This window comes from Schistocerca nitens, chromosome 5, assembly GCF_023898315.1.
Source record: "Schistocerca nitens isolate TAMUIC-IGC-003100 chromosome 5, iqSchNite1.1, whole genome shotgun sequence".
Lineage (NCBI taxonomy): Eukaryota > Metazoa > Arthropoda > Insecta > Orthoptera > Acrididae > Schistocerca > Schistocerca nitens.
Window position 1 is genome coordinate 351,630,904 of NC_064618.1, and position 27,792 is coordinate 351,658,695.

General features: G+C 42.5%; 1 protein-coding gene across 1 annotated transcript in view; it reads right to left on the reverse strand.

Moving 5' to 3' along the window:
- Positions 1-2,081: 2,081 nt before the first annotated feature.
- The window catches only part of LOC126259918 (trypsin-1-like), a 61,342-nt gene continuing 35,631 nt past the window's right edge, over positions 2,082-27,792 (reverse strand). The window contains exons 5-7 of the mRNA XM_049957009.1: positions 18,734-18,847; positions 10,229-10,378; positions 2,082-3,362 (exon numbers count right to left, since the gene is read on the reverse strand). Coding sequence (XP_049812966.1) covers positions 3,210-3,362; positions 10,229-10,378; positions 18,734-18,847 — 417 coding nt within the window. The 3' untranslated portion in view covers positions 2,082-3,209. The remainder of the gene's footprint in view (positions 3,363-10,228; positions 10,379-18,733; positions 18,848-27,792) is intronic.

A 27,792-nucleotide genomic window follows, 5' to 3' on the forward strand; every position in this document is an offset into this window, starting at 1 on the left:
ACAGATATTACATTGCATGAAAAAATTAGGGTTTGCTAATGAATATGTTAAAACAATGTCCTAGAAGAATAAGCAAGTGCCAAATTAACACAATTTCTAAAGCAAATATGTGATCAGTTACTAGCATGTGTATATGCTAGTGTTTACAAGTCATTACGATGATGTACATACTACTGAATAATACAGATGAAAATTTTTAACAATATTGTTAAATAGATGACATAATTAATGTAAACTAACAGAAGCGAAGTTACGTAATTATTGCAAAACTCTGTACACTTCTACTTCTAATGACACATTAACGTTCAGACTATGTACCATAACATGAATCTTGCTATTTCTGAATAAAAGTAATCAGATTTACAATACAAACCCAACTTTTTCTGATACGCATGTATTACTGTAAAAACAAGAGGCTGATACCACACTATTGTTGTACTCCAGAGACTTATATAATGTTAAAAATAAAACACACACATATAATACGAGAGAGTATCATCAAAAATTTAAAACGTCATTAACTTTTGCTGATACATATTACAGTAGAAAGAAGAAACTTATACTTCACTACTGTTGTAAACCAGAGACTGACAATTTGCACCCATTCTTATGAACTTTGTTTTTTAACCAATTTTAATTATGCACACCATATACGTTAAGTTTATGTTGTGAATTATGTTTCTTTTTACACACCTCATGGATTATTATCCAATAATTACGCTACTGTTTAGCATCTAGATTTTGCCCAGGTCTGTACCTTCTTGCTGTGGGAGAGGTGTTTTTCTATACTTGTAACTGAACCTTTTCGTTTTTCACTTTCTGTTTACGTGAGAAACTAGCAAAGAAGTTCGCACACATGATATAGTCTCTGGCAATCAGCACTTAATTCATGACCGATATGTTTGTATCATATGATGGAAAGGTTTAGTGAAAGTCTTTGACTAATTTTTCAGTGTTTTTACCACAAGAGTACGTATTCTCTAGCCTTCTCATTAGGGGACTGTTCTGTTAACTGATATCCCTACTCAGAACACCCTGTATGTCCTGTGTAGAACTTAATATACTGGAATGTATTAGATATTACAACACCTGTGACGTATCCACTGTAAAAAATAACATGGAGAATGTACTTACTTGAACTGTTCTTAACTTTTAACTATTCACATTTGTCTTCTAGCTGTTTATAATTTCTTAACGTATTTCGATGTTTGTAGCTTTAAATAGATATCCGTTGATGATGGTCTAAGTCCGGGAAGGTTGATGCTCGGTTCTCAATAAATCGGCCGATGATCAGATATGCATTTCACGTAATATTAATTTTAGCCATACTAATGTTTTTTATCTACCACAGACATTAAAGAATTCGTTTAGGATTAATCAGTGAATTATTCGTGGGACGTAATTCACACTACGACGTACGCTAAGGGCAAAGTGTTCTATTGACAACGTGAAGAGCATCCTGTATTAGGCTACGGCAAGGAAAATAGGTGAAGTAAAATTTGAAATGCTGACCCAAAGGTAGGTATGATGAACATAACGTCCAAAAACTAAAAACAATCGAACAATAAAGTAGTTTGGTGGGTATTAGAAATGACCAATATAAAGGCAGGATTTGGGGTCCGTTTCCTGACCCATCGGGGAGTTTAAATCTGCGAGAAAGTTGCGAAAACAGCTTGCTCCGCTGCCGAGTGTTAGACTGACTTTAGTGTAATTCTAGTTTTGGCATTATAAACTAATTTATTTGCAAATAAGTATATAAGAATACGTATATAGAAAACCGCATTGTACTCACTGTGTGAATCCTTGTGAATCTAGAGCTACAGGTTATTACACACACACACACACACACACACACACACACACACACACACACACACTCACACATGATTTCAGTTATGTTTCATTGTTGCTATGTTTAACATGCAAATAAGAACAAATATTATCCACCTTTTGCTGCTGTGTACCCTGTTGTTGTGCTAATGTGACATATATAATTTGTAAAATGATCTGCGGATAAATAAAAAACTGACATTTCACTGCCACAGACATTACATGAGACTTATATTGGAAGAAGCAGTACGTTTATTCTGTACAGCTTGTGTCATTGACAGTTAACATCTCAGATTTCATTAATTCTTCACACTATAGTGTTTTAACTTACAGTGATATTCCGTATTACACATCCAGGTCAAAAAATATTTTGCACTTCTTCTCTTAACCAACAGTTCATACTCGTGAAAGCATAACGTGTTCACAAGACAGATACCTGAAATTTCTAAGGCGTTACCTCCATGTCCATATTATCTGTTGTGAGGCCTCCATACAACTGTCTCATGAATCAGTGCTGAGAGTGCTACACCACCAGTTGTCAAATGTGTGATGTTTTTAGCACATAATGTTTCGCGACTACGTTGCCCAACTATCAAATGCTTAGGGCTGCTACGCCAACCATTAAGCACTTTTTAATTGGATCACGTGGTCGCGAAACATGTTGGGCTAAAAATATCACACATTTGACAAGTGATGACGTAGCATTCTCAGCACCATTGTGTTCATATAATTAGTCTAAAAACATCTGTAGATGCTCTCTTGAAACAGTAATTGATGTATGAGCTTTATTGCTTTTGCAATGCAGTTCTGAAAGCAAAAATATGCAAATTGTTGAATATGATGAAAGAAACATTCAAACATATTGTACGGAAAGTGTTATAAACTTCCTTGAAAAATTAACAGATGTTTCTCGTCGGATGCAGATAGCAATCCCTATGGAAGCGAAGATGACCTTAATTGTCATGATAAGAAGTTAGAGAACGAAAAGCTCTTACACAGTACATATGTCGCCAATTTTCACATACACCCTTTAGTTAACGATGAATGAAGAATGGAAAGAGAGAGAGAGAGAGAGAGAGAGAGAGAGATAGTTGTTCCTTTCAAGTGTTACACACTACTCTACCTCAAATTACGTAGCCAGCAATCTAATACCGTTTTTTGTAAATGCTTTCAGATCGGACATTTGAAACGATTTAATGTGCACAAGATGCTGAGGCTGATCGCAATTTCATAAACCTGCAGGAGAAACTAATACCAATTTCATAGTATATAGCTCATATTTTGTAATCACATAAAGAAATCCGGAAATTACATTTGTACAGATGTCACATGTTAATCACACGAAAGCGGATGCCTTTTTTTTCAGTGGTGAGAATTCTTTAAGATCTGCCAGTCGTCTCTTTGATCCAGTCTACGTAGTACGAAACTTCGACGTACACCCCAGGAGAGCCCTCTGTAACGCAAGGCTTCCTGGACCACGATACTATACCGATCTGAGTGCCGTTCACTAACAGCGGTCCACCTCCATCTCCCTGAAAAAGGGAAAAAGAGAACTGGATAATCGAACATGCAAAAAAAGTGTAATGCTACATTTGATATGATTCGAAGCATCCATTTCAGCGCTTTAACGTCGCTCACACGCAGATCAATCAGAAAATTCAGGTAAGTTTGTAATTTTAGTTATCTTTTAGGATACTTCTAATCAATGAGGAACATTTTACAAACACTATTACCTGACTGATGACAAATGTTAATGACTTTATTTATTGTTTCAGCGAAGAAAATATCCATTGAACTAAAACTCTTTGACCACTTGAAGAAAAATGTAGGTTTTATTTTTATTATTACTTGACGTCGATGTTGCTGGACATTGTGCTTTACAAACATAAGTCGGGATATATCTCCAAAGAGGACCAATGTCTGAATAGTTTTGGGAAATCAAGGAAAACTGATCCGGAGAGAGGACCGCGATTTTAAACCTTCTCATTCCGATTGTGACTGCAGCTCGTCATGCAGTCTTGCCAACAATTTCTGCTTCATTTATGTGCTCTTTTCTGCTGTTGATTCTTCATGCGTCATAAAGCTGCATTCGTTTAACAATGCATCAAGTCATAAAACAGGCATTGTTATAGTTCAAAGGCCACACTCTAAACAACGCAACATATCTGGAGTAATTTTAAACCTTTATGTGACAATATGTTGCAGCAAACTTGCAGACATCTTGCAAGTAAATCCTCATTTCCTAATGGCAGTTTTAATTTCTAGGAACAGTAAATATACTGAAAGCGAAATATCTTGTTGCAGAATTGCTAGGGCTCAATGAAACGTGCTGTCAATAATACCACACACTTTTTGAGGGTCCTCTCATTACTTGTCTTTGTGAAGCTACTGGATCCTGAATAAGAGTTACTATTCCACATATGTGAAAATACCAGTTTTGGCTATTGTCTGTGTGTACACTGGTGGAAATGTAAGTTAACATTTACAACGAAGGCTACGGTTTGAGAGTGGACAATGTAATCCGGATATAGCCACCACAAATAAAAGTTTTAGAACGTAACTGAGAAAAATAAATTTAACAAGTAAACACTTCTGACCGGAGAGCAATGGGGTAATCGCAAACAGTAAGTGCATTTGATTAATAGGTAATGGAATCAATACGATTAACTAATAGAAGGTGGGACTGAGTTTCCAGAACCCACTGATATGGAATATAAAGAAATTACCTACATCGAATATTGTGCAGGTTTACATGCGACAACGACGAGTGAAATTTGATGAAATTTAGTGGTAGGAACAAATACGTTAAATGAGGTGGACGTTGCACAGTAATTGAAACTAGGAACACCTTCCTAGTTGGAGTAAGGAAAGAGAATTAAGTTAGGGAATTGTGTAGGAGAAAGGGTAAGAAATTTTGTGATTAATTATAAAAGTTTCAACAGGCGTAAGTTTTGTAAACCACAACAAGAGAAGACTTAGGAAAGATGATTAAATACAAAAAGACTATAAGAGTAACACAAATGTGTAGGGACAGATGCCATAACTCTTGGCTACCGTTGTGCGGAATATCTTGGATCACAATTTAAGAAAGATGAAGAATAAGCCGCAGCAAAAGGAATGAAGCAAAATATCACTGATTAAATCACACTGAAATTCTGAAAAGTGGAGACAGATGGGCTAAGTAAAAGAATTGCTCGTAGTTGAGGTGCAATACACACAGGAGAGGTGTGTGGCGACACGGCACGTTGCTTCGTTATCCGTGGGATTTGTTGTTTATACCCACGATTGACGCTCGGAAGCAGCGAGTGGCGGAGACGTTAAAGTGGTGCGCTGCTGTTTCTATCAATTTAAAATGTGAAAATGCGAAATCAATTGGAGTGTAACGTAAACTGTAAACACGTCCTGTCCGTGCTATGTCACCGCCGCTCCTCCAACAGGCTTCCGCATCCTGTGTTCACTGCACCTGACATGATAAGCACATAAGAAGCAAACAATTAATACCAGCTAATATGCTATATATGCAAAAAATTGTCTTTGAAGAGAATGGGTAACTAAAGAAATAAATCAGTCTATGACTGTAAGAAGCAACTACTAGAATGCAGAAGATACGAAATGAAAGGAACCTGTATGAATTGCGAAGGAACGTAATCACAAGGAATTTAAAAGAAACAGATGTAGGGTTACTATGTTAGATATTCAATAGCGAGATATCTGACGCTATTTCAAGGAAGGCAAAACTTGATGTCAGAAAACAATTTAAGGCTTCAACAGTAATTTGTACTCTGGTACCATTCGCACGATTTGCACTTGATCCATTTTAGAGGCTTGTGTGTCAGTATCGATACATTTTAGGAAAGCGAGCTGCGTTAACTCGCAATGTGAACAGTTTCCTGTTATTATACATATTATGTTACGTTTACTTATCGTACGGTAATGGCTAGTCTGTTTTCTGATGAGCGCAAATGTTTTTATCAGGTCATAATGATTCTGTGAACTACCTTTTATCACAAATGTCGACTGTTACTTCTGATACATTTGCGTAAATGAGGAAAAAATGAATGTTGGTGAATACATGCTCTCGAAAATAGTTTAGAGCCGAAATCGGTCAAAAGTGATCATACATACGTCAGTTCTTTGCTAATATGTAAATCACTAGTGAAAAATTTGTATGCCTTTCTAAAATTTATGGCCGTAAAATCGAATACGATAAACTTACGTCAAGTACCTTGCTGTCTAGCCTTCGCTAACATCCTAAAAACGTGTCAATGGTGAGCACCTGAAGTGCGAATGTGCACCCTCTGTTCAGAGCAAGTGACAGAGCGCAGGGTGAGATTATGGTTTTGTATGGATGATTATAGTGTGAGTAAGTACTTTGACTACGCGACTGATGAAATACATGCTTGTTTATGTATCTCATCAGCTGGAGTCAAAACCTGTGTTAAGATGGTACTACTTTCGGTGTACGAGATGTATGAGAAAACCAATGAGACTGGTTTTATTTATCTACTAAACATATTTTGTTCACAAGGCGATATTGTGCGCTTCAAAGTATTTCCATTCGACAGCTATATACCGACGGAGGCGTTGTTACTAGTCTTGGTAGTAGCGCTGGAAGGCTTCAACTCGTACGACTCTTAACGTGCTTTGAATGTTTTCCAGAATCCCAAAATGACATCACTTTAAGACATTTTTAATTGATATTAAAGGACTAAGATCAGGTATATAGGGTGGCAGCGGAAACACAGGAACGTCTTTCGAGGTTAAAAGTTCCGTGATGGAAGTGGTTGTGTGACATGGGACGTTGTCTTGATGTAGCATCTACTTGTTTGCAATGACCGGTATCACTCGATTTACCCTTTTCCGAAGCCACTTGAGGACCTATTTGTGAAATACTTGACTGACAGCTTTACCTGAAAGGACAGGTTCCTCATACACGATGCCCCTACTGTCAAAAAAGCAAAGCAGTATTGTTTGTGGCTTTGATCTGCACATTCGAGCTTTTCTTAGTCGAGAAGATGTCCCAGTGTGCCACTCCTAACTTTGCCGCTTTGATCAGGATCGTACTCAAAAATCCAGGGTCACACGACTGAACCATTCGTGGTCATTGGCGTTTCTACCAAGAAGGTCCAGCACACTTTTCATCGATTGTCCTTCTCCTCAGTTCTGAGGATTCTCGGCACTGTTTTGGCACAAAGCTTTAGAATGTGCGAAATTTCGGTCGTAAATTGATGTTTTGTGAATATGTTTAACAAGGCACCCATCATCCTTATTGTTAAATGTCAGACTGATGTCACAAGAGAGTGAACATTTTCAGACTTTTCGTCTCCCTGAGTGAGCATAATCTTCAACGTGTTCTCGGCCGTCCAAAAATTGTGCCAGCGAAAAACTTGTGGTTTTGATAATGTTCCCCATAGGCCTAATTCAACTTTTCGAAAGTTACACTCGCAGATTCCCCAAGCTTATCACAAAAGCTGATGGCATAACGTTGTTCTTAATTTCCACTGTTCCATGTTCGTAAGTAACAATAAAAATACAGCTTCACTGATGGAGCTCTCGAAAGTCACGTGATGGCTGTATGGAGCTGAAACTCGGACTGAGCATCTGGAAGAAATGAACACACCGGTCTGCACAAGGAGGAAAACGCGGCGTTGCCAGGTCGCAGTGTTCTCAGTATCATTTCTTTTCTAGCTCAACTTATATATCTGGTAATACGTGCATTCCGAGAACCCAGTATCGTTGGCCAGAGGTTACCTCACAGGTATTCTTCTGGCTTTGGCGTCTTTGGTTTGACTGAGGTCTTCAATAGGACCCATGGAAGAATTGAAAGGAGAGTCCGCAGAGAGAGCTGATGGTCAGCCTGTGTTCACGAGCGACACAGGAAGGGCAGTGCTGGCTGCCGGTGGAACGGTCGCGTGTGTGAAGGAGCAGTAGGCTAAGGCGGAGCGTCGCGGGCAAGGGTGCGCCCAGGCGCGAGTGGTGACTTGGGAGCGGCCAGTGGCTGCTGCAACGCTTCACAGGAGCTTCGCGTTGTATGGCGCAACTGAGTCTCGGCGGGGCAGTGTCACGAAATTGCTTGTTGCAGCACTGAGTCGGTGCGAGCTGCACTGCTGGCCATTACCGTTCTTTGTGAGCCGCTTTATTTGAATGTTACCGCTTGTTAGTTGTTCGTCAGTTTTCATCATTAGTGGTTACCATTAAAGCTCCGCTACTCGCGATGTACTGTGTTCCTCCACCACGTCACCGTAGTTGTTATTTAATATGGCTTGGCTGTGCCCGTCCTCTTAGCCCCAGGCAGCGTCTCACATTCTGCGGAACTTCCAGCTTGCTAATTGGTTGCTGGTACTGTAATTGTGGAGCTCCTGTTCCCGAACAGAGGGGGGGATCTAGAAGATTAAGTGTTCACCGTTTCGAAAAGGTTCAATGTAATCCTACTGTTTGTTTAAGGTCTGAAAAATTGTTATCTCCGTTGAAAGACAGCTCTTTGCAACCGCACTATTTTCAACTGTATACATTCATTTAAAGAAATAAGTCTCTCTTGATAATTGTTTAAGCCTGAGAAACTGTTAATATTAGAGTAGTCTCGAGATAATTTATTCTTATATTTTAATCCACCGTTTAAAGGTAACTGAGAATAATTCTTACCTCGATTTTGGAAAGGATTTTTTGCACGTTTTAAAAGGGAGGAGTTTCAATTGTGACCTTTGCAATCATTAGTTTAAATCAAACGTTAACGTTTCTCTTGCGCTCTTGTTATTGGTTATGTTAAAGTTAAATGGTTAAGTATAAGTATAAGTCTTGATCAGATGACAGAAATTAACTTGTTGATTGGTAGAATGGACTGTATTAATTCCTGTGTAGTTTATTTAGATCGACTTAACACATTTCTGTAACATTTCTGAAGATATTTCATGCATAGCCCGGCACATAGGTCAGTTAAGGGGATGGCACTTGACCAGCGTGTCATATATTGTTTTTTATATGGTGAGGAAGTTGCCTTCCATCTAAATTCTGAGTTAAGTTACGAATGTATCTAAGAGTAATTTTCAAGTATCTAAATTTTTGCCTCCCTTTTCGCACTGAAAATTTTGAGTTACATTCTTTTTTAATTAAGCTCTGTTTTAACACTGGATGGGAGTCTGTTTTGGCATTCAGATTTCTGGACTTGAGTCTGTTTTCGTACTCAAATTTCTAAGTATGCCTGTAAAATATTTTGCTTAGTTATTTCAAGTTAAATTATGCTTTAATATGCTTTAAATTAGCCTCTGTTTAAATATTGGATCTGAACCTGTTTATTATCTAGAATGCTGATCGCTGCTTGTATAATCACATTTTGCTTAAATGTTTCAATAAATTTTGATTTAATTAATATCTGTCCAGAAATTTCTTATTATTGTTCAGATTACGGAATTTGTCCGTAAAATCACTAGTTCGTTAATTGCTCTATGCATGCTACCAGGGTAGAGTGTCTCATTAAATAAATAAACGAAATATGTTTTTGGTGTATCCTCGACTGACGCTTCTACTTCACCAGTCATATCACTTGTTCATCTTCTGGCACTGTTTAAAAAATTTCATTGTTGCAATCTGCTTTCTGATGCATTGCATATAGTTACCCAAACTTCAAGTTAAATAGGCTACCATCAGTGATGTTATTGGATGTCAGTAATAGCAACTAACACTGAGGCTTGCCTATGTATCTAAATTTTATGGCAACTTACATAACACAACAGAAAGCGAAACGCTATAACCAATTTTTTGACTAGTGACAGAAAGTAGCGTACGTATTTTTGACCAGTGCCGGAAGCTGGTCCACAACTAACAGCAACTATGTTTTTCACGGCAGCTGATGATACAGGTAGATAAATATGAAACATGTTGCATCTGTGGGGCACAATATAAAAAAAATCCTTGAAATATTCTGTGGGTTCTGCAGACATAAATATCTAACATATCGGAAGAAGACGAAACCCCACTAGTATTGAACATTGTCTTATGTAACTTGTCATGCAAACAAATTTTTCACAGACGCGCTCAACTACTAACGTTGGTACAACCGAAAAGCGAAGTAATACATAGGAAACCAAAAACTGTAAAGAAATAAAAGTGAACGAAGATAAAATCTACTGGGTAATTAGATGGCTTCATTGGCTCTCGTATTCCCTCAAAAACTCGACGTTTCCACATTTCTGCAGTAGTCTTCTTCAGTCTTGTGGCGTTAAACCAATTGTGGGAATCACAGAGATTCTGAAGACTATACCAGCATAGGAGTCGAAAAATCAGGTTCTTCAGAAATTAGGAGGATACAATGACGCGACCTGATCACCCGCAAGATTTCATTTCATGGACAATAGCCAGTAAATTCTGCAGACGTGTACATAAACAGAAGAACGTAACTCACACTGCATTCTCCCCTGCCTCCTTCAGGCATGCCGGCGCAGATGTCCTCCTCCAGCACCTGGTACTCGTAGCCTGCATACGCCTCCTGGCAGTCCTCGTCAGTCCACACCGGGATGTCAGCCTTACGCAGTGTTTCAACTGAAGATTCAGACTGGAACAATAATATGCATCGATTTCACAAAGGGTTATCGAAACGAATAACATTTGGAAACTCCCTAATTCGACAACTTCACTCACATTATCACAGAACTGTGAATAAAATTTTATGCTTTCCAATTTTTGGTACAATTCCTATATCCTTAATACCTTAGTCAATTCATTCCATATTCCGTGGCCTATTGGCTCATAGGGAATGTGTCAGTATAGAGGTTACGTGTTCAGGATTTGTCTGTCAGATTCGTGACACGTTAGCTATTTACACTTCGTTAAGCACAAAGATTGTTTAGGTATTATTGCGGAAAAGAAAATTTTAGTCTTTAACACTAGTCATACTACTCGTGAAACAACCCCGAGTTTAACATTAAGGGTAACAAGTGCGGCATGCTCACCAACACACCGATCGGAATGCAAACGTACGCACGTGCTCGTTATGTGGGTGGCCTAACTTCAGGGGGTTGTCCACTACCAGCACTGGGAAGGAATTACAAACTTGACCACCAGCCGGCTGCCCCCTCTGGTCGACCAGTGGAATCGTCCTGTTACATCCGCCAGTGGCAGTCATAGCAAGCCCTCTTTTCGAAGATGGTACTGCTACAGGCAAAGTACTTGGCGATAAGATCACACTACATCTCAGAATTTCGTTCTAGCTCAGGTTCGCTGACAGGATACCACATTTCTCGGTCTGTCATGCTTGGGAAACTTATTCTTCCTCTCGGGTCTGCCACTATTTCCTGTTTGGCAACAGTACCACCTTTTTCCGTTCTTGTCGTGTCATTAGCATCGGACCTCCTGTTGGATCTGGCCTTACTATGACATTTCGGTTTTGATCTGTACTTAATGGAGCCTCTGTTTTTGGCCAGGTCTCCTTGAGTATGTCTTCTTTCCTTGACTGTGGTTGTAGTCTCTGTGTTCCTTACTGTTTTCCCAACATCGTGAATATTTCTTCTTCAGAAATTCTGTCCTCAAACTTTCTGGTTCCGTTTTGTCACTCCGTATCACAATTTCACATACGCCTTGCGCCTTTCACTGGCACGTCCATTCCTGAGGTTTTCAATCTCCGAGGTCATCCATTTCCGGGATCTGAGTCTTTGGTCATGCGGCCGCTAGAACGTCCGTCTGCAGGGCACGCTGTTTGTGCGATCGTCCGTTTCTGGCCTGGCTATCTCTGGGGTCGTCCATCGCAAGGGTTGTCTGGCCTCTGGCATCGACTGCCTCCATAGCTTTGGCGAGCTGTGGCAATTTCATACTCAACCAACTCCTCATGTGCACTGTGCTCTTTCTCCTGGCCTCTCCGGCTCCACCAGTTTCCACCAGGACGTTCTATTCTTCTTTCCGTCCATGAAACCTATTCTTCATTTTCCATGGTTTTACACGTGATGCGTGCTCCAATGCCTATTCAATGCTTGCTCTTTTCTGTTTCTGACTGTCCTGTGCCATTGCTGTTGCCGTGATGTCCTATCCTTCATTTGTTTCTTCGAGTATTGCGCATAAAACAATGCACCGCATTTTTTCTCATCCGGAACAGTGCTAAGAATGCGAAACGCTAGTATGTATTATTTGAGGTCTCCTGAGTGAGCGCGCCAACTTTCTGTCACTTCCGACAGATAGCGTAGCTGCAGGGCAGTTTCAAAATGGTGTCTGTAGGTGATGTACGTTACAAGTGAATTTGTCACTGCAGAGAAAGAAACTGTGGGGAATATTCATAAACGCCTGTGCAAAGTCTATGGAGCACATGCTGCCGACAGAAGTACAGTTAGTCGCTGGGCACGGAGGGTGAGGCCATCAGAAGGCGGTTGGGCGGAGCTCCATGATTTGCGCAGCCTGTGAGACCATCTACGGCTGTCACACTTGACATGTTGCAGCGAACTGGAGTTGTCATTTGCGAGGATAGACGCATTACAACTCGGCAGTTGGCGCTGCATCTGTCAGTCGGCAAAGGTAGTTCACACAGTGAAGCACTGGCTACGCCACCATGACAAGAATTTGTACCGACAGGGCATACACCCTCTTATTTTGCGATTGAGCAAGGCAATAGAACGGGATGCAGATTACGTGGAAAAATAGAATGTGCAGATAAAACGCCATTCTTTCGTATGTGTAATTCTCATTATGTTCAAATAAAGAATTGTTGAAGACAGAATTCGGTGCATTACTTTCTGGGCAACCCCCGTACTTTTCAATTGAGCCTTCCCTTCCTCTTTGCTGTTCGCCACCGTAACAGTGCCTTCTGCGACGTCTGTATGGTGTTGTCTCTCAACCTCTGTTCAGGTTCTTGGGTCTGTACCGCAGACACATTCCTTGTCACCCAGTTGATGCACCACTCTCGTGTGAACATACATCGATGCCACACCTTCTGGCTCCGAGTGGGTGCTGCCATCTCTCTCTCGCCAGCGGAGGGAGGGAGTATAGGCTATGTAGCACGAACTCAGTGACTTTACTACTTCTTTCTCCAAGGTGAAAGGGGACGCAGGATCTTTGGATGCTAGCATGTTGTACCTGCACCTACACACTGACTGGATCGCAACCACTGAGGGAATTGGTACGGTGGTTAGCACACTGGACTCGCATTCCGGATGATGATTATTGAAATCCACATCCAACCATCCACATTTAGGTTTTCTGTGATTTCTCTAAGTTGTTCCAGGCAAATGCTGGGATGATTCCTGCCCCATCCTTGAAACAATCCAAGCTTGTATTTTGTATCTAACGACCTCGATGTCGACGGGATGATAAAGCCAAACCTTCCTTGTTTCTTTTCGACTGCAACCGCACACACACCCGTGTTCCTCGGGTAGCGTAGTTTCAGGTGTCTTCCACTACCAGCATCTGCAGCCCAGTTACGATGACAACAGTTTTGGGTAGCAAGCCGGCAGAAAAGCAACAATAGCAACCTTGCTTGTTATCAATGGAAATACAGTACGCAATCTCTACACAAGCTACTCTCGCCGACTTGCGGCGTTCGAGTCGACGACGGGAGGCGCAGCCTATGTGGGAATGTTTTCGTCAGTTGGTCATATGCCCGAATTTCCCACACTGTATACCTCCACTTCAGCAGGAAGTATGTTGGCTCGCGGCCTTTGAGAAAGCCAGTCATCATCGGGAGTCATCGCGGGCAGTTGTTTCAGCTGCTCCATGGTTCTACATTGGGTGTAACACCCGATAAGAGCCGACCATCACCGATCTTGGATGAACTTTTTCTCTCGTTGGACACTGGCTTGCCGACGTAGGAGTTGTGCTACTTCTCACTTTGTTACGGGTTCATTTCATATGTTTCCAATGGAGATAATCGATAGCGTTATCTCTTCCTCCAAGTCGCCTCGGAGCTGTACCCGATAATGTTATCTCCTCTACTAACTGGATCTGTTTATTCTAACAATTTACCTAACTGCTATCATTCCTGCATACAACCTCAGCACTGGCTTACAAAAATTTCGCTGCAGTGGTTTAACGACTCGTGTAGCACCGTATCCTTTCACAAATGCAAACATTCAAGGCTGAATAAGTCTCATATCAGTGGGTTTGGTAACGTACTACAAAACACGTTGATACGGCTTACTCTTATAACTTTGTAATGTGATGCCAGACACGGATCTCAATGATGTTACTTTTCTGACTTGCAATCTGTTTAGAGCCCATCTTTTCTTAGGAATTAATTACATTTAAAACATATTTTAATAGACTGTTGCTTGTGGGCTGCTGATAAATTCTTCCGTGATTTTTTCTTAGGTTTCGACGTATCTTAGTAGCGTAGCAAAGTCTGTGCTTCAGAGGTGTCCCTGCAAGAGATGGTAAGCACAAAGGTTCATAGGGAGGCCTACTTCAGATCGACAGAACGTTCCAACTTCAAAGGGTGAATTATTCTGACTTCGTAGCTTCCAGCACCTGCAGGAGACGCACAGCTACTGCAATTTATTTAGAGTTGCATTTAAATAGTTAGTTACCGATTGTGCACATCTTACAAAATGGTGCATATAGATTATTATAGTGTGTAAAATATACAAAATAGTTGATTGTTGCCACGCGGGATTAGCCAAGCGGTCTAAGGCGATGCAGTCATGGGCTGTGCGGCTGATCCCGACGGTGCTTCGAATCCTCCCTCGGGCATGGGTGTGTGTGTGTTTGTCCTTAGGATAATTTAGGTTAACTACTGTGTAAGCTTAGGGACTGATGACCTTAGCGGTTAAGTCCCATAAGATTTCACACACATTTGAACATTTTTGAACTTGATTGTTTAGTGACACTAGTTAGACCGTGCACTTCTTTACGAGTCTGATAGCCAATATTACCTTTATTATTATATAAAGGTAATCTTACAAGTATTGTTAACACCAAGTTGTACGACACACTACAATATCACCCTAACACCGTCTAGCACCGACCGCAACCCTCATATTGTCCTCTATTGCGCGGGGAAGAGGGTACACAAATCCCTTCAGGTGTTCTACATCCAGCCAAAATTACTCACAACTGATCAGATCCCGTGGAGCCACTAAACTGTGAGGCTGTCGCTATGTTTCCTCAGTTATTTCATACAATCCGAGGTATTTTTATGGGGTAAAGATCGGTCAGTGTAGCGGAGCAGCTGGGATGTGATAACATGCCTGAGTGTTCGTCAAAGTGAGAACGTATGCGTGCACGTCTGTGACAAGGCTGTTGTTTTGGAAGACGAATGAGTCAACAGCACGTTAGAAGGGGGTCAACACTTGAAGGATGAGAAATTTGAAATAAACGTCCTGGTTTACTCCATATGACCACAGAGTCATTTCCAACTGGAACTGCAGCCTTTACACACAGTGGTTCAAAGGGCTCATTCTGCTGTTGGTGCGATATCACCTCGCACTAATTGTGAGAGGCAAAATCTCAGTTATAAGAATCACACAACTTGAATTCTGTCAGCTGCTGTCCATTGAAGACGTATAGCTTTTGGTGCCAATGTGAACAACGGACATTTTCGAGGTATCCGACTTCAAATATCCACTGAATGCACTTCCCGCGTAACTTTCCTCGGAGATCAGTTGCAATGGAACTATAATCACTGACAGCAAAAATTCCTATCGCGTTAGAAACCGATTGTCGTTGATGAAGTGTTACACCCGTGTCCGATCCTTGTCGGTTAAGTCGAGTACACAAAGTTACATGGCTGCAAATGGTACGTAGTTTCTGCTAGAGGTGTAGGACAGTCCGTGTCGATGCACCAACAAATCGGACATCTCCTTTCACAATGTGGTCATCTACATCTGTGCTCCGCAAACCATCTGACGGTGTGTGGCGAAGGGTACTTTGTGTAGTGATTGACATCCCTGGGGTTGTGAAGCAGCTGAATGGGTTGAAAATAAATAAATCGCCAGGTCCTGATGGGATTACAATTCGGTTTTACAGAGAGTACTCTACTGCATTGGCTCCTTACTTAGCTTGCATTTATCGCGAATCTCTTGCCCAACGTAAAGTCCCGAGCGACTGGAAAAAAAGCGCAGTTGACGCCTGTATATAAGAAGGGTAGAAGGACGGATCCTCTAAATTACAGACCAATATCCTTAACATCGGTTTGTTGCAGGATTCTCGAACATATTCTCAGTTCCAATATAATGAATTTCCTTGAGACAGAGAAGTTGCTGTCCATGCATCGGCACGGCTTTAGAAAACATCACTCCTGCGAACCGCAACTCTCCCTTTTTTCACATGTTATCTTGAGAACCATGGATGAAGGGTATCAGACGGATGCCATATTCCTTGACTTCCGGAAAGCGTTTGACTCGGTGCCCCACTGCAGACTCCTAACTGAGGTACAAGCATATGGGATTGGTTCCCAAGTATGTGAGTGGCTCGAAGACTTCTTAAGTAATAGAACCCAGTACGTTGTCCTGGATGGTGAGTGTTCATCGGAGGTGAGGGTATCATCTGGAGTGCCCCAGGGAAGTGTGGTAGGTCCGCTGTTGTTTTCTATCTACATAAATGATATTTTGTATAGGGTGGATAGCAATGTGCGGCTGTTTGCTGATGATGCTGTGGTGTACGGGAAGGTGTCGTCATTGAGTGATTGTAGGAGGATACAAGATAACTTGGACAGGATTTGTGATTGGTGTAAAGAATGGCAGCTAACTCTAAATATAGATAAATGTAAATTAATGCAGATGAATAGGAAAAAGAATCCTGTAACGTTTGAATACTTGACACAGTCACGTCGATTAAATATTTGGGCGTAACATTGCAGAGCGATGTGAAGTGGGACAAGCATGTAATGGCAGTTGTGAGGAAGGCGGTTTGTCGTCTTCGGTTCATTGGTAGAATTTTGGGAAGATGTGGTTCATCTGTAAAGGAGACCGCTTATAAAACACTAATACGAGCTATTCTTGAGTACTGCTCGAGCGTTATGGATCCCTACCAGGTCGGATGGAGGGAGGACATAGAAGCAATTCAGAGGCGGGTTGCTAGATTTGTTACTGGTAGGTTTGATCACCACGCGAGTGTTACGGAAATGCTTCAGGAACTCGGGTGGGAGGGAGTATCTAGAGGAAAGGAGGCGTTCTTTTCGTGAATCACTACTGAGGAAATTTAGAGAACCAGCATTTGCGGCTGACTGCAGTACAATTTTACTGCCGCCAACTTATATTTCGCGGAAAGACTACAAAGATGAGATAAGAGAGATTAGGGCTCGTACAGAGGCATATAGGCAGTCATTTTTCCCTCGTTCAGTTTGAGAGTGGATCAGGGAGAGAAGATGCTAGTTGTGGTAAGAGGTACCCTCCGCCACGCACCGTGTGGTGGATTGCGGAGTATGCATGTAAATGTAGATGTAGATGTACCACTGTCACGTCCCTCGTCTCCTATTACAGTCGCGAATGATGCCAAGGAAGAACGATTTTTGGTTAGCCTCTGTGGGAGTTCGCGTCTCTAATTCTAGTTCACGTCTTCCCTTCGACCCATGTGACTCCAGTAGCTCCATACAACCGACTGTCACACACACGCCACGAGTTAAGTCAGCGGTTTAGTGTCACATAAGTGCCGGGTATAAGATCTGTACCTTCCGCAGCACTCCAAAGCAACCAATGTGCTACTTAAGTGGGTCACTAGTATATTCTACGACAGCTTTACGCTTTTTGCAGTTCAATTTCGTATCAGCGCGCACAAAGAAATATCAATCCAGCTTCTTCACGGAAATTTTGTCCAGATACTGAATTTGTCGATGGTCTTTTCTCATTTGTTGTAAGAACATAATATACTGTGACATTACAGATCTACAGATACAGCGGAACGACAACACTTGTAATTTATTGCTATATTATACTGAGAATTTCTTTCATTACTGTCTCTTCAGTTGGAATATTTATAGCGCTTTCCATTTGAGAAATAAAATCACTACGCTAGTACTGATATACATACATAGTACTGAGATGCATAGATCTTTTCGGCACACTTGCTCAAATCGGTGTCCTGAAGAGAGAGAGAGTGTGTGTGGGGGGGAGGGGAGGCGGATAGAGGGTGGGTGTTATTGAACTGTTTTCTGTAACATGAAGTTGACTTTAGCATACTGAGTTCTCATGGTATTTTTGAGCTTGTATACCTTTCATCAGATTACAGTTTTCGTTGTGGTATGTACCCTGAGTGGCCTCCAGCTGCTTTTTTTTTCAGTATCGTCACGCACTTTTAAATTTTTACGTACAAATTATATTAATTTAACTGTTTAAGCTAATAATCTTTCTAGCCCGCATAAATCTTTATTTATCACCCCATTTTAGTCGCAATGAATCTGATGAGGCTTCCCAGTGTACGCTTCATTGATGTTTGTATGGGATTCTGTGGGTCTGTTTGTGGGGGGGGAGGGGTTGGGGAATATGATTGGGGGGGGGGGGGCGGAGACGGAAGGGAGCGCTCTTCACAACAGACGTCTGCCGTTGGTGAGCCTTCAGTAGCGGTTGCTTCCGCACTGGCATCCGATCGTCGTGACTGGTCACATTTCTAGATGCCAGGGTCATATCTCGCTTTTAACCATCTGACTGAAGTTAGGGTCATGCAGATTTTCAACCACGATGACAAGGTCAGAGAGCCTGGATCTAACCATTTACCTTTCCTTTTACACGTCTTTTACGCCGGTTTCCAGTCGAACTAAGGCCTCATAACCAAGATGTTTACTCTCTAAGCTCATCGTCATCATCATTAGCTGTGATAGTATTGATGAGCAGTTTGTACAGAAACTACTGTATTTGATGCATATAATAATCTGTAGAGCAGCACGCTGAGATACGCTGCAACAGTACAGCTCATAGAAATTCATTCCGTGTTGTTCTTATGTACAGGATTTTCACTGATAATCGCGTTTTTCTGCTGTTGTGAGTTGACGTTGGCTCACCTCTGTAGCTCCCCATCCGACCACGGTGGCTATGGTCCCGCCGGCTGTCTGCTGTCCCTGTTCCGGTAGAGGCACTGGCTGTATTCTGGGACCCAAAGTGAGAGGCTGCACCAGCTGGAATCAGTGAAAAGAATCGCTGTTAATACATTTTCCATCTTATTGTTAATTGGTGATCAGATGAAACGGATATTTGAAATATAATACATAAAATACAAACTCGTTTAGCTGTTAACCTAGTGCCAATCTGTAACAGACGGCATTAGAGAGATAGGCATTTCAAATCCCTTTAGCGGGGCAAATTGTGATGAGTGAGTATTTGTGTTTTCAATTGTGATGAAGATGACAAAACGGCAAGTAGCCTGCACGTCCTGAACAGAACTTTTGGGTCCTCTGGGCTTTAAGTCCCCATCTGGCGGACTGGTTACCAACAGCAGAATCATTCCATGAGTCATTGACCAGAGTTGTGGAAATCAGGCAACGATTTGACACAAAATTTGGTGTTCAGCCATATACTGGTAATAATAGTTTCTTCTATCACCAGGGTTCTAACCGGCTACATCTGAGTTGAATGTCACTGCACAAGCCCACCTTAGCAATTGGCGAAATAAAATAGGCCTTTGAAATGTATTGGGGACAATCTAGATAGGTACATCAAATTTTTACTCAGTGCCACAACTGTGGAAACGTCGTACACTCACGACTTTAACTTCTCAAAAAATTGTGGGATTGCTTCTAACCTGGAAGCTCTACAGGTGCTGAATAATGTGAATATTACCGAACTATCACTTAAATAAATCATGTTTGCAGTTATTTACAGAAAAGTCGAAGAACTGGTAGAGGTCATCATCGGGGAAGATCAATTTGGATACCGGAGAACTGTAGTAATACGAAAGGTATTAGGGGTTTACTGACCCTACAAATTATCCGACAAGACACGTTAAAAAGAGGCAAACGTACGTTTTTGGCAACTGTAGGCTTAGAGAAACCTTTTGACAATGCTGACTGGAATACGCTCTATGAAATTACGAAAGCAGCGGCGGTGAAATGTTATTTACAACTCGTACAGAAACCAGATGACAATGAAAGCAATCGGAATGCGTGAAAGAGAAACGGTGGTTGAGAAGGGAGTGAAACAAGGTTGTAACCCACCCCCGATATTATTCAGTCTGTACGCCCAGCAAGCATTAAAGAAAACCAAAGAAATTTTGGAGAAGAAATAAGTTTACCGATGAAATTGTAATCCTCTCACTGACAGCATAGGACATGGAGTAGCAGTTGAACTGGTTGAACATTGTCTTGAACGGAGGATGTAAGACGAGCACCAACAACAGCAATGGTTAATGGAATGTAGTCGAACTGGATCACGCAATGTTGAGGGAATTAGATTAGGAAATGAGACACTAAAAGAAATAGCTGAATTTTGCTGTTTGGACAGTACAAAAGAGGAGATGGGCGTGGTAGAGAGTGTATGAAACATGCACTGGCAATGGAACGAAGTACGTTCGTGAAGAAGAGAAATTTGTTGACATCGAATATAAATTTAAGTATTAGTCTGGATTGAGTTTTGTACGGAAATGAAACGTGGGTGATAAGCGGTACAGAGAAGAAGAGAATAAAAGCATCCGTAATTTGCTGCTACAGAAGAATGCTGAAGATTAGATGGGTAGATCCCACGGTCAATGAGGAGGTACTGATGACAACTGAGAAGGAAAGAAACATAGGAGATCGGTCGATAGGTCACCTACTGAGACATGAGGGAAACGCTAATTTAGTATTCGAGGGTACTGTGTATTTGGAAAGGGGAGGCAGAGGGAGACGAAGGGATGAAAACAGAAAACAGGTGGAAACGAATGTTGGTTGCAGCAGTTATTCAGAGATGAAGAAGTTTGAAACGAAGAAGGTTGGACTGGACAGAGTAGCGTGAGAGTGTATAAAACCATCTTCGGACTGAAAACCACAACGTCAACAATGACTCTATTTCAGTGTGATTCGAATCAGTCCCATGAACCGTTCATGGCTGTAGCAGGACATGGGTTAGAAAAGAAATGGCAAACGCCGTTGTCCAATAATCAATCCAGTTGAAGCGGCAACACAATGGATAGTTTTCGAGGAGAACGACCTGTGGTATCGCTCGGCATGCGCATCACATTATCCCGGAAAAGACCTATCGGGTGATTGCAAGCACTTGATATAGCTGACAATTCAGGTTCTTTGCTAAATTTATTCTGGAAATATCAGCATATAAGGAGTATGATACACCTAGCCAATGAATTACAATCGGCAGCAAGAGCACCTTCAAAATTTATGACGACATGATTACAAATCAGAGTTTATGTCAATTGTTTCGGAAGAAGTTTAAGATAGAGATCGAAATGTGTTAATTTTTGAACCACACAAACTCACAAAATCTCTGCGCACTTCTTTTAGGAACAGTGATAAAATGTTGAAGTAACATTTTACACACGACTGCGTCTCGTTTATCGGGAAATACGTGAGGCTCACTTCCATAACCGTTCATAGTGATCGCGTGTGGGCTTTCGTCATGCCATGTACGGTGTGAACATTAATAAAACAAACTGCAGGAACGGTTTCCTGACTGGAAATGGAGAACAAATGTCCTGTAAAAAATGTCCTGTCAACATATGTTCGGAAGTGAATCGTGACCACGGTAGATGGCACTGACGAACGAAAGTTCCTCTGACCACTTCCCTGTGTTACTTGCGCGTTGCAGGCTGTGTGACTGACGCCGCCCACTGTAAGCAGCATGACCGGAACAAACCGAGATAGTGTTTGTGTACGGCCAAGCAGATGTAAACGGTCGAGAAGCAGCATGACTACACCAAAACAAGTACTGTAACAGACACCAGCCACATCATGCAACATCTCAAGTCCTTTTTGGGCGTTTGTGTGATCATGAATCCTTTCAGACAGACGAATGAGCAGAGAGGCGGCGGACTGTGCATACACCAGATATTGAGGACCCAGTTCTACAGGATACTGGTGCAGCCGTCCTGCCTCTCGACCCTTTGCATCTGCTTGGCCGTACATAAAAACCGTCTCGGCTTGTTTCCGACATGAATACAGGTCCATTCTTCTGCTTAAATTACGCTGCGTCAGTTAAATAGCTTGCAACAAACAAGGAACAAAGAGGAAGTGGTGAGAGGAAATTTCATTCGTGAGCGCCGTGTACTGTGCAACGATGCATTTCCGGGAACATGTTCATAGGATCTTTTTTCCTCCATTTCCAGTCAGGAATTCGTCCTTGCAGTTTGTCGGCTTTATTGACGTTCACCCTGTATAGCTATTCCAATGTAGAACTTTCCCTGTCTTGTAAAAACGGCTTCGTCTGAGAACAACGCGAAAGCAAAAGAATTGTGGTTTTCCTCACACTGCTGTATGAACCAACTTCCAAACTTCACCCTGCACGAGAAGTCGGATGAGGTGGGTAGGTCTTGTTGTCCGTGGACGGTTCTCAAAATATTTGTGTGGGCTGTGTTCAGAACTTGTATAAAGCTCCGACTACTTTTAATACACTGACGAAAAAAAATCGCAACGCCAAGAAGGAGTTGTGTGGCAAAAACGAAAGTTGGTAGGCGTGTTTCTGTACCTGAAAGGTCAATTCAGACTTCGCGCCACTCGCATAAGAGTGGTGCTAGTAGCACCCCTCTGAGGATGTAAATTAGGTTTTCTTTAAATGTCGTTGGAACGGTCGTGAGCATTAGTTACCCTTGAGATCGGACGTGGTGAGGCGATGTCAGTCAAGAACGACTACATGGCGACAAAGACGCCATTATCAACACCTCATTGAATTTGAAATGGGTCGTGTAATAGGACTACAAGAAGCTGCACGTTCTTTCTGCGATTTTTCAGAGATTCGTGGCAGGAATGCAGCCACTGTACATAACTGCTGGGATCGGTGGTCACGAGAATGTACAGTCGCAAGAAGACTGGCCTCCGGACGGCCACGTGGCACTACCGTTTGCGAAGAACCACCATGTTATGCGTATGGCTGTGGGGCATAGTACTGCTTTTGAAGCAGCAATTTGAACAGCAGTTGGCACCACAATGATACAACGAATTGTTACAAATCGATTACTTCAAGGAAAACTCCGAGCCAGAAGCCCTGAGGCGTGCGTTTCACTGACCGAAAACCAACACCATTTGCGACTTCAATGGTGCAAAGCGAGAGCTCACTGGAGGCAGGGTTAGAGATGGGGGATCCGCTCTTGAACTAATTCATAGAGTTCAATCTTTCAAAGGAGTGAACAATCAGTGATTCAGAAAAAAAGAACGGTAGCTCCAAACGTTTCCCACGGCAGAGAGAGAGAGAGAGAGAGAGAGAGAGAGAGAGAGAGAGAGAGACGGAGCATATCAGCAGCGCCTCTGCTGGTCAGAGCACAGTGCACGCCACACAACACAGCCAGCGCCGGCCTCTGCCCTGCTTCTACCTTGGCTGCCTGCATTGTGCAGTGCCCCATTGGATTTTGTGTTTCACATATGCCGGGCAGTCTCTGTGCGTCGTCTGCCGTGTGCACTGTGCAGTGTCTGGCGCAGCTTAACTTCGCATCGCACTCTGTCGGCGATCGTTTCAGTCGCACGTCCTGCCCTCTGGGCAGTTGATGCGAGCAACAGGACAGAGAGCCACCTAGCGGATAACATTGGAACTACTTGCAAAAACCGGCTCGCAAGGGAACGGACGATTTGGCTCCGAGCGGGTGAGTTCACCGCTTCCCCCACCCTCGTAACTCGCCCGCTCAACGCTCACCCCACCGTCTCGACTCTAGCCAGAGCGTCGAGCAAAGCGACTCTGGTGTCACTCTGGTCTCTGCGGTCTCAGCTCACGCAGTAATAAAGCTCGCGGCTCGACCTGCTCGACTCAGCGCCTCTGCATCGGAGTTTGTCCCCACTGGATATTGTTCTTCGTAGTAATACCGCTATGTATATTACATTATTATGTTATGTATACATCAATTGTTTTTATTTTATTTTTATTTGTTTAAACTGATTAGATTAGGTTCCTGATGACTCCTCTTACTATAGGATTTTTATTATGGACACTCGAATTTACGCTTTAATTACGAGCGAACCGATAAACGTATCGCAAAATGTGATACACCAATATTTTCCTTGTTTTATTCTGCGTAAGGCTATATGCATCACTTTCGTTTTACAGTCAAATTAAAATTTTTTTTTCTTATTCTGGTACGGATTTTGCGATTTTAGGCGTCTTCGAAAGGAAAAATATATGGCTTGCGATGTATTTGTATGAGGTTAATGAAATTTTAATACATTATAGCCAAATATATTGTTAATGTAAATCTCAAGTTACAACATTTTCCGATCACCCAAAAAACCACGCTAGTGCAAAATAAATCAATAATCAAAAACTTTGTCATATCGTGGAAATTTCAATAAACAATACAAAATTCTTACTCATTATCTGTGTTACTTCAAAATAGGATCAAATAAGATCAAAATACAGGTATAGTACTGGAATAAACCAAGTTTAAAGGGCAATGTGCCTTTCATTTATTTTCTTTTGTAAATGAGTGGTGAGTCATGAAAAAGAGCTAATTCATTTCAGGGAGTGAACAGTTCTGATCCAATCTCTGAAAAGAACAGTTTTGCCCATCTCTAGGCAGGGTAAGCTCTGTTGTATTTTCTGAAGGAAGCTGATTGTGGCTCGGTGCCAGTGGTGGCCGTGTGGTGATTAGAAGGAGGCCAGTTGAGGATCTGCACCCAACCTGTCTGCGTGCTTAGACACGTTGGAACTCAACCTGGAGCTATGGTCTGGCGTGCAGTTTCGTATGACAGCAGGAATAGTCTCGCGGTTGTCTCACGTACCCTCACTGAAAACTGTAGGTCACTCTGGAGATTCGACCTGTTGTGCTGCCATTCATTAACAGAATTCCGGTGGATGTTTTCCAACAGGATAACCCTCGCCCACATATCGCTGTTGAAACTCAGGATGCTCTACAGATTTTCGACATGTTGGCTTGGCCTGCTCGATCACCACATCCAATCGAGCACATATCGGATATCATGGGGCGACAACTCCATTATCATCCACAAGCAACTTCAACCGTCACTCTATTGACCAACTAGTGCAATAGGCATGGAACTACATCCCACAAACTGACACCGCCAACTGTACGACACAATGCATGCACGATATTCATATCGAGTCTCCAGCCGGAACATAACGTCAACTTGACACAGTATTTCGGCGGTCTAAAAGAATGTCTCTGAGCAGTACGGGACTTAACATCTGAGGTCATCAGTCCCCTGGAACCTAGAACTACTTAAACCTAACTAACCTAAGGACATCACACACACCCATGCCCGAGGCAGGATTCGACCTGCGACCGTTGCGGTCTCGCGGTTCCAGGCTGAAGCGCCTAGAACCGTTCGGCCACACCGGCCGGCGCTTCGGCAGTCCACCTTGCCGCCATCTTCAGATGAAAACAGCGTCGCACAAACTCACCGGAACTGAAATCAAACAGCGCGAACGTAACTGCCCTCTAGCGAAAAGTACGACAGCGCAACGGTGCTGAAAACTCGTGGAAACGAGAAATCGATATCAAACGCGGTTGATACCTTTTGAGGACCGAAACAAGGACCGTTGTGTTTTAATGTCAAACAAAATAAGGTTCCTACTCTTACTTAAAGGATATCCCTTATCTCTGTTCATAATATTGTCATCCGGATTTCAATAGCGTCCTTCACTACACAGTCCCAAGAACGCGACACAGAGGCAACCAGTCGTGCAACATATTACATCCTTCAGTATGACAAGTTGCGCAACCGCAGGTTTTTCCTTCTGTGGCGACGGTGCTCCACGCACAGATCCTCGACCGCACGAATTCAATATGGGCCTTCCCGCAATAGCAGCGAATTTTACGGACACCGAGCTTCTCAAACCCAAATCATCTTTCCTGAGGCAAGCAGCGTTCTACTTTAGCTCCTGGAATGAATACACTTTTAATATCAAATCTCTTAAACGTTCTTCCTATTTTTGAAGATACACTTCCCGCGGAAGGTAGGAACACGCCGATTTGCTTGTATCTTCTGCTGATTCCCTCTAGGGAACTGCTCTGAGATGATCCAGTTCTTGTGTCAAACTAATTGCATCTGAGATGGCATAAGCTCTTTTTACCAGTGTACGTAGGGCCCCTTTGCGTTGGTGACATATATGACGCTGCATAAAGATATCGGACCGTATGCGTGGTCTTACGATAAACACTGTGTCCTAATGTCCCACCACCCTCAATTAGACCAAGACGCCTAAAAATGGAAGTTTTCCATCCTTTTCAACATCCATCTTGAATATAATATTGGGATGCAGACAATTAAAATGATCTTGGAAACGATCCAGAGCATCTCTCCCATGTGTCCACACCATAAACGTATCGCCGACGTGTATATAAATACAGGGTGTTTCAAAAATGACCGGTATATTTGAAACGGCAATACAAACTAAACGAGCAGCGATAGAAATACACCGTTTGTTGCAATATGCTTGGGACAACAGTACATTTTCAGGCAGACAAACTTTCGAAATTACAGTAGTTACAATTTTCAACAACAGATGGCGCTGTGGTCTGGGAAACTCTATAGTACGATATTTTCCACATATCCACCATGCGTAGCAATAATATGGCGTAGTCTCTGAATGAAGTTACCCGAAACCTTTGACAACGTGTCTGGCGGAATGGCTTCACATGCAGATGAGATGTACTGCTTCAGCTGTTCAATTGTTTCTGGATTCTGGCGGTACACCTGGTCTTTCAAGTGTCCCCACAGAAAGACGTCACAGGGGTTCATGTCTGGCGAATAGGGAGGCCAATCCACGCCGCCTCCTGTATGTTTCGGATAGCCCAAAGCAATCACACGATCATCGAAATATTCATTCAGGAAATTAAAGACGTCGGCCGTGCGATGTGGCCGGGCACCATCTTGCATAAACCACGAGGTGTTCGCAGTGTCGTCTAAGGCAGTTTGTACCGCCACAAATTCACGAAGAATGTCCAGATAGCGTGATGCAGTAATCGTTTCGGATCTGAAAAATGGGCCAATGATTCCTTTGGAAGAAATGGCGGCCCAGACCAGTACTTTTTGAGGATGCAGGGACGATGGGACTGCAACATGGGGCTTTTCGGTTCCCCATATGCGCCAGTTCTGTTTATTGACGAAGCCGTCCAGGTAAAAATAAGCTTCGTCAGTAAACCAAATGCTGCCCACATGCATATCGCCGTCATCAATCCCGTGCACTATATCGTTAGCGAATGTCTCACGTGCAGCAATGGTAGCGGCGCTGAGGGGTTGCCGCGTTTGAATTTTGTATGGATAGAGGTGTAAACTCTGGCGCATGAGACAATACGTGGACGTTGGCGTCATTTGGACCGCAGCTGCAACACGGCGAACGGAAACCCGAGGCCGCTGTTGGATCACCTGCTGCACTAGCTGCGCGTTGCGCTCTGTGGTTGCCGTACGCGGTCGCCCTACCTTTCCAGCACGTTCATCCGTCACGTTCCCAGTCCGTTGAAATTTTTCAAACAGATCCTTTATTGTATCGCTTTTCGGTCCTTTGGTTACATTAAACCTCCGTTGAAAACTTCGTCTTGTTGCAACAACACTGTGTTCTAGGCGGTGGAATTCCAACACCAGAAAAATCCTCTGTTCTAAGGAATAAACCATGTTGTCCACAGCACACTTGCACGTTGTGAACAGCACACGCTTACAGCAGAAAGACGACGTACAGAATGGCGCACCCAGAGACTGCGTTGTCGTCTATATCTTTCACATCACTTGCAGCGCCATCTGTTGTTGAAAATTGTAACTACTGTAATTTCGAAAGTTTGTCCGCCTGAAAATGTACTGTTGTCCCAAGCATATTGCAACAAACGGTGTATTTCTATCGCTGCTCGTTTAGTTTTTATTGCCGTTTCAAATATACCGGTCATTTTTGAAACACCCTGTACATGTTAGTATTAAGAACGCCGTCTTCAGTGGCGTGTCTTCAAAATCTTCCATAAACAAATTGGTGACTACGGGGGATA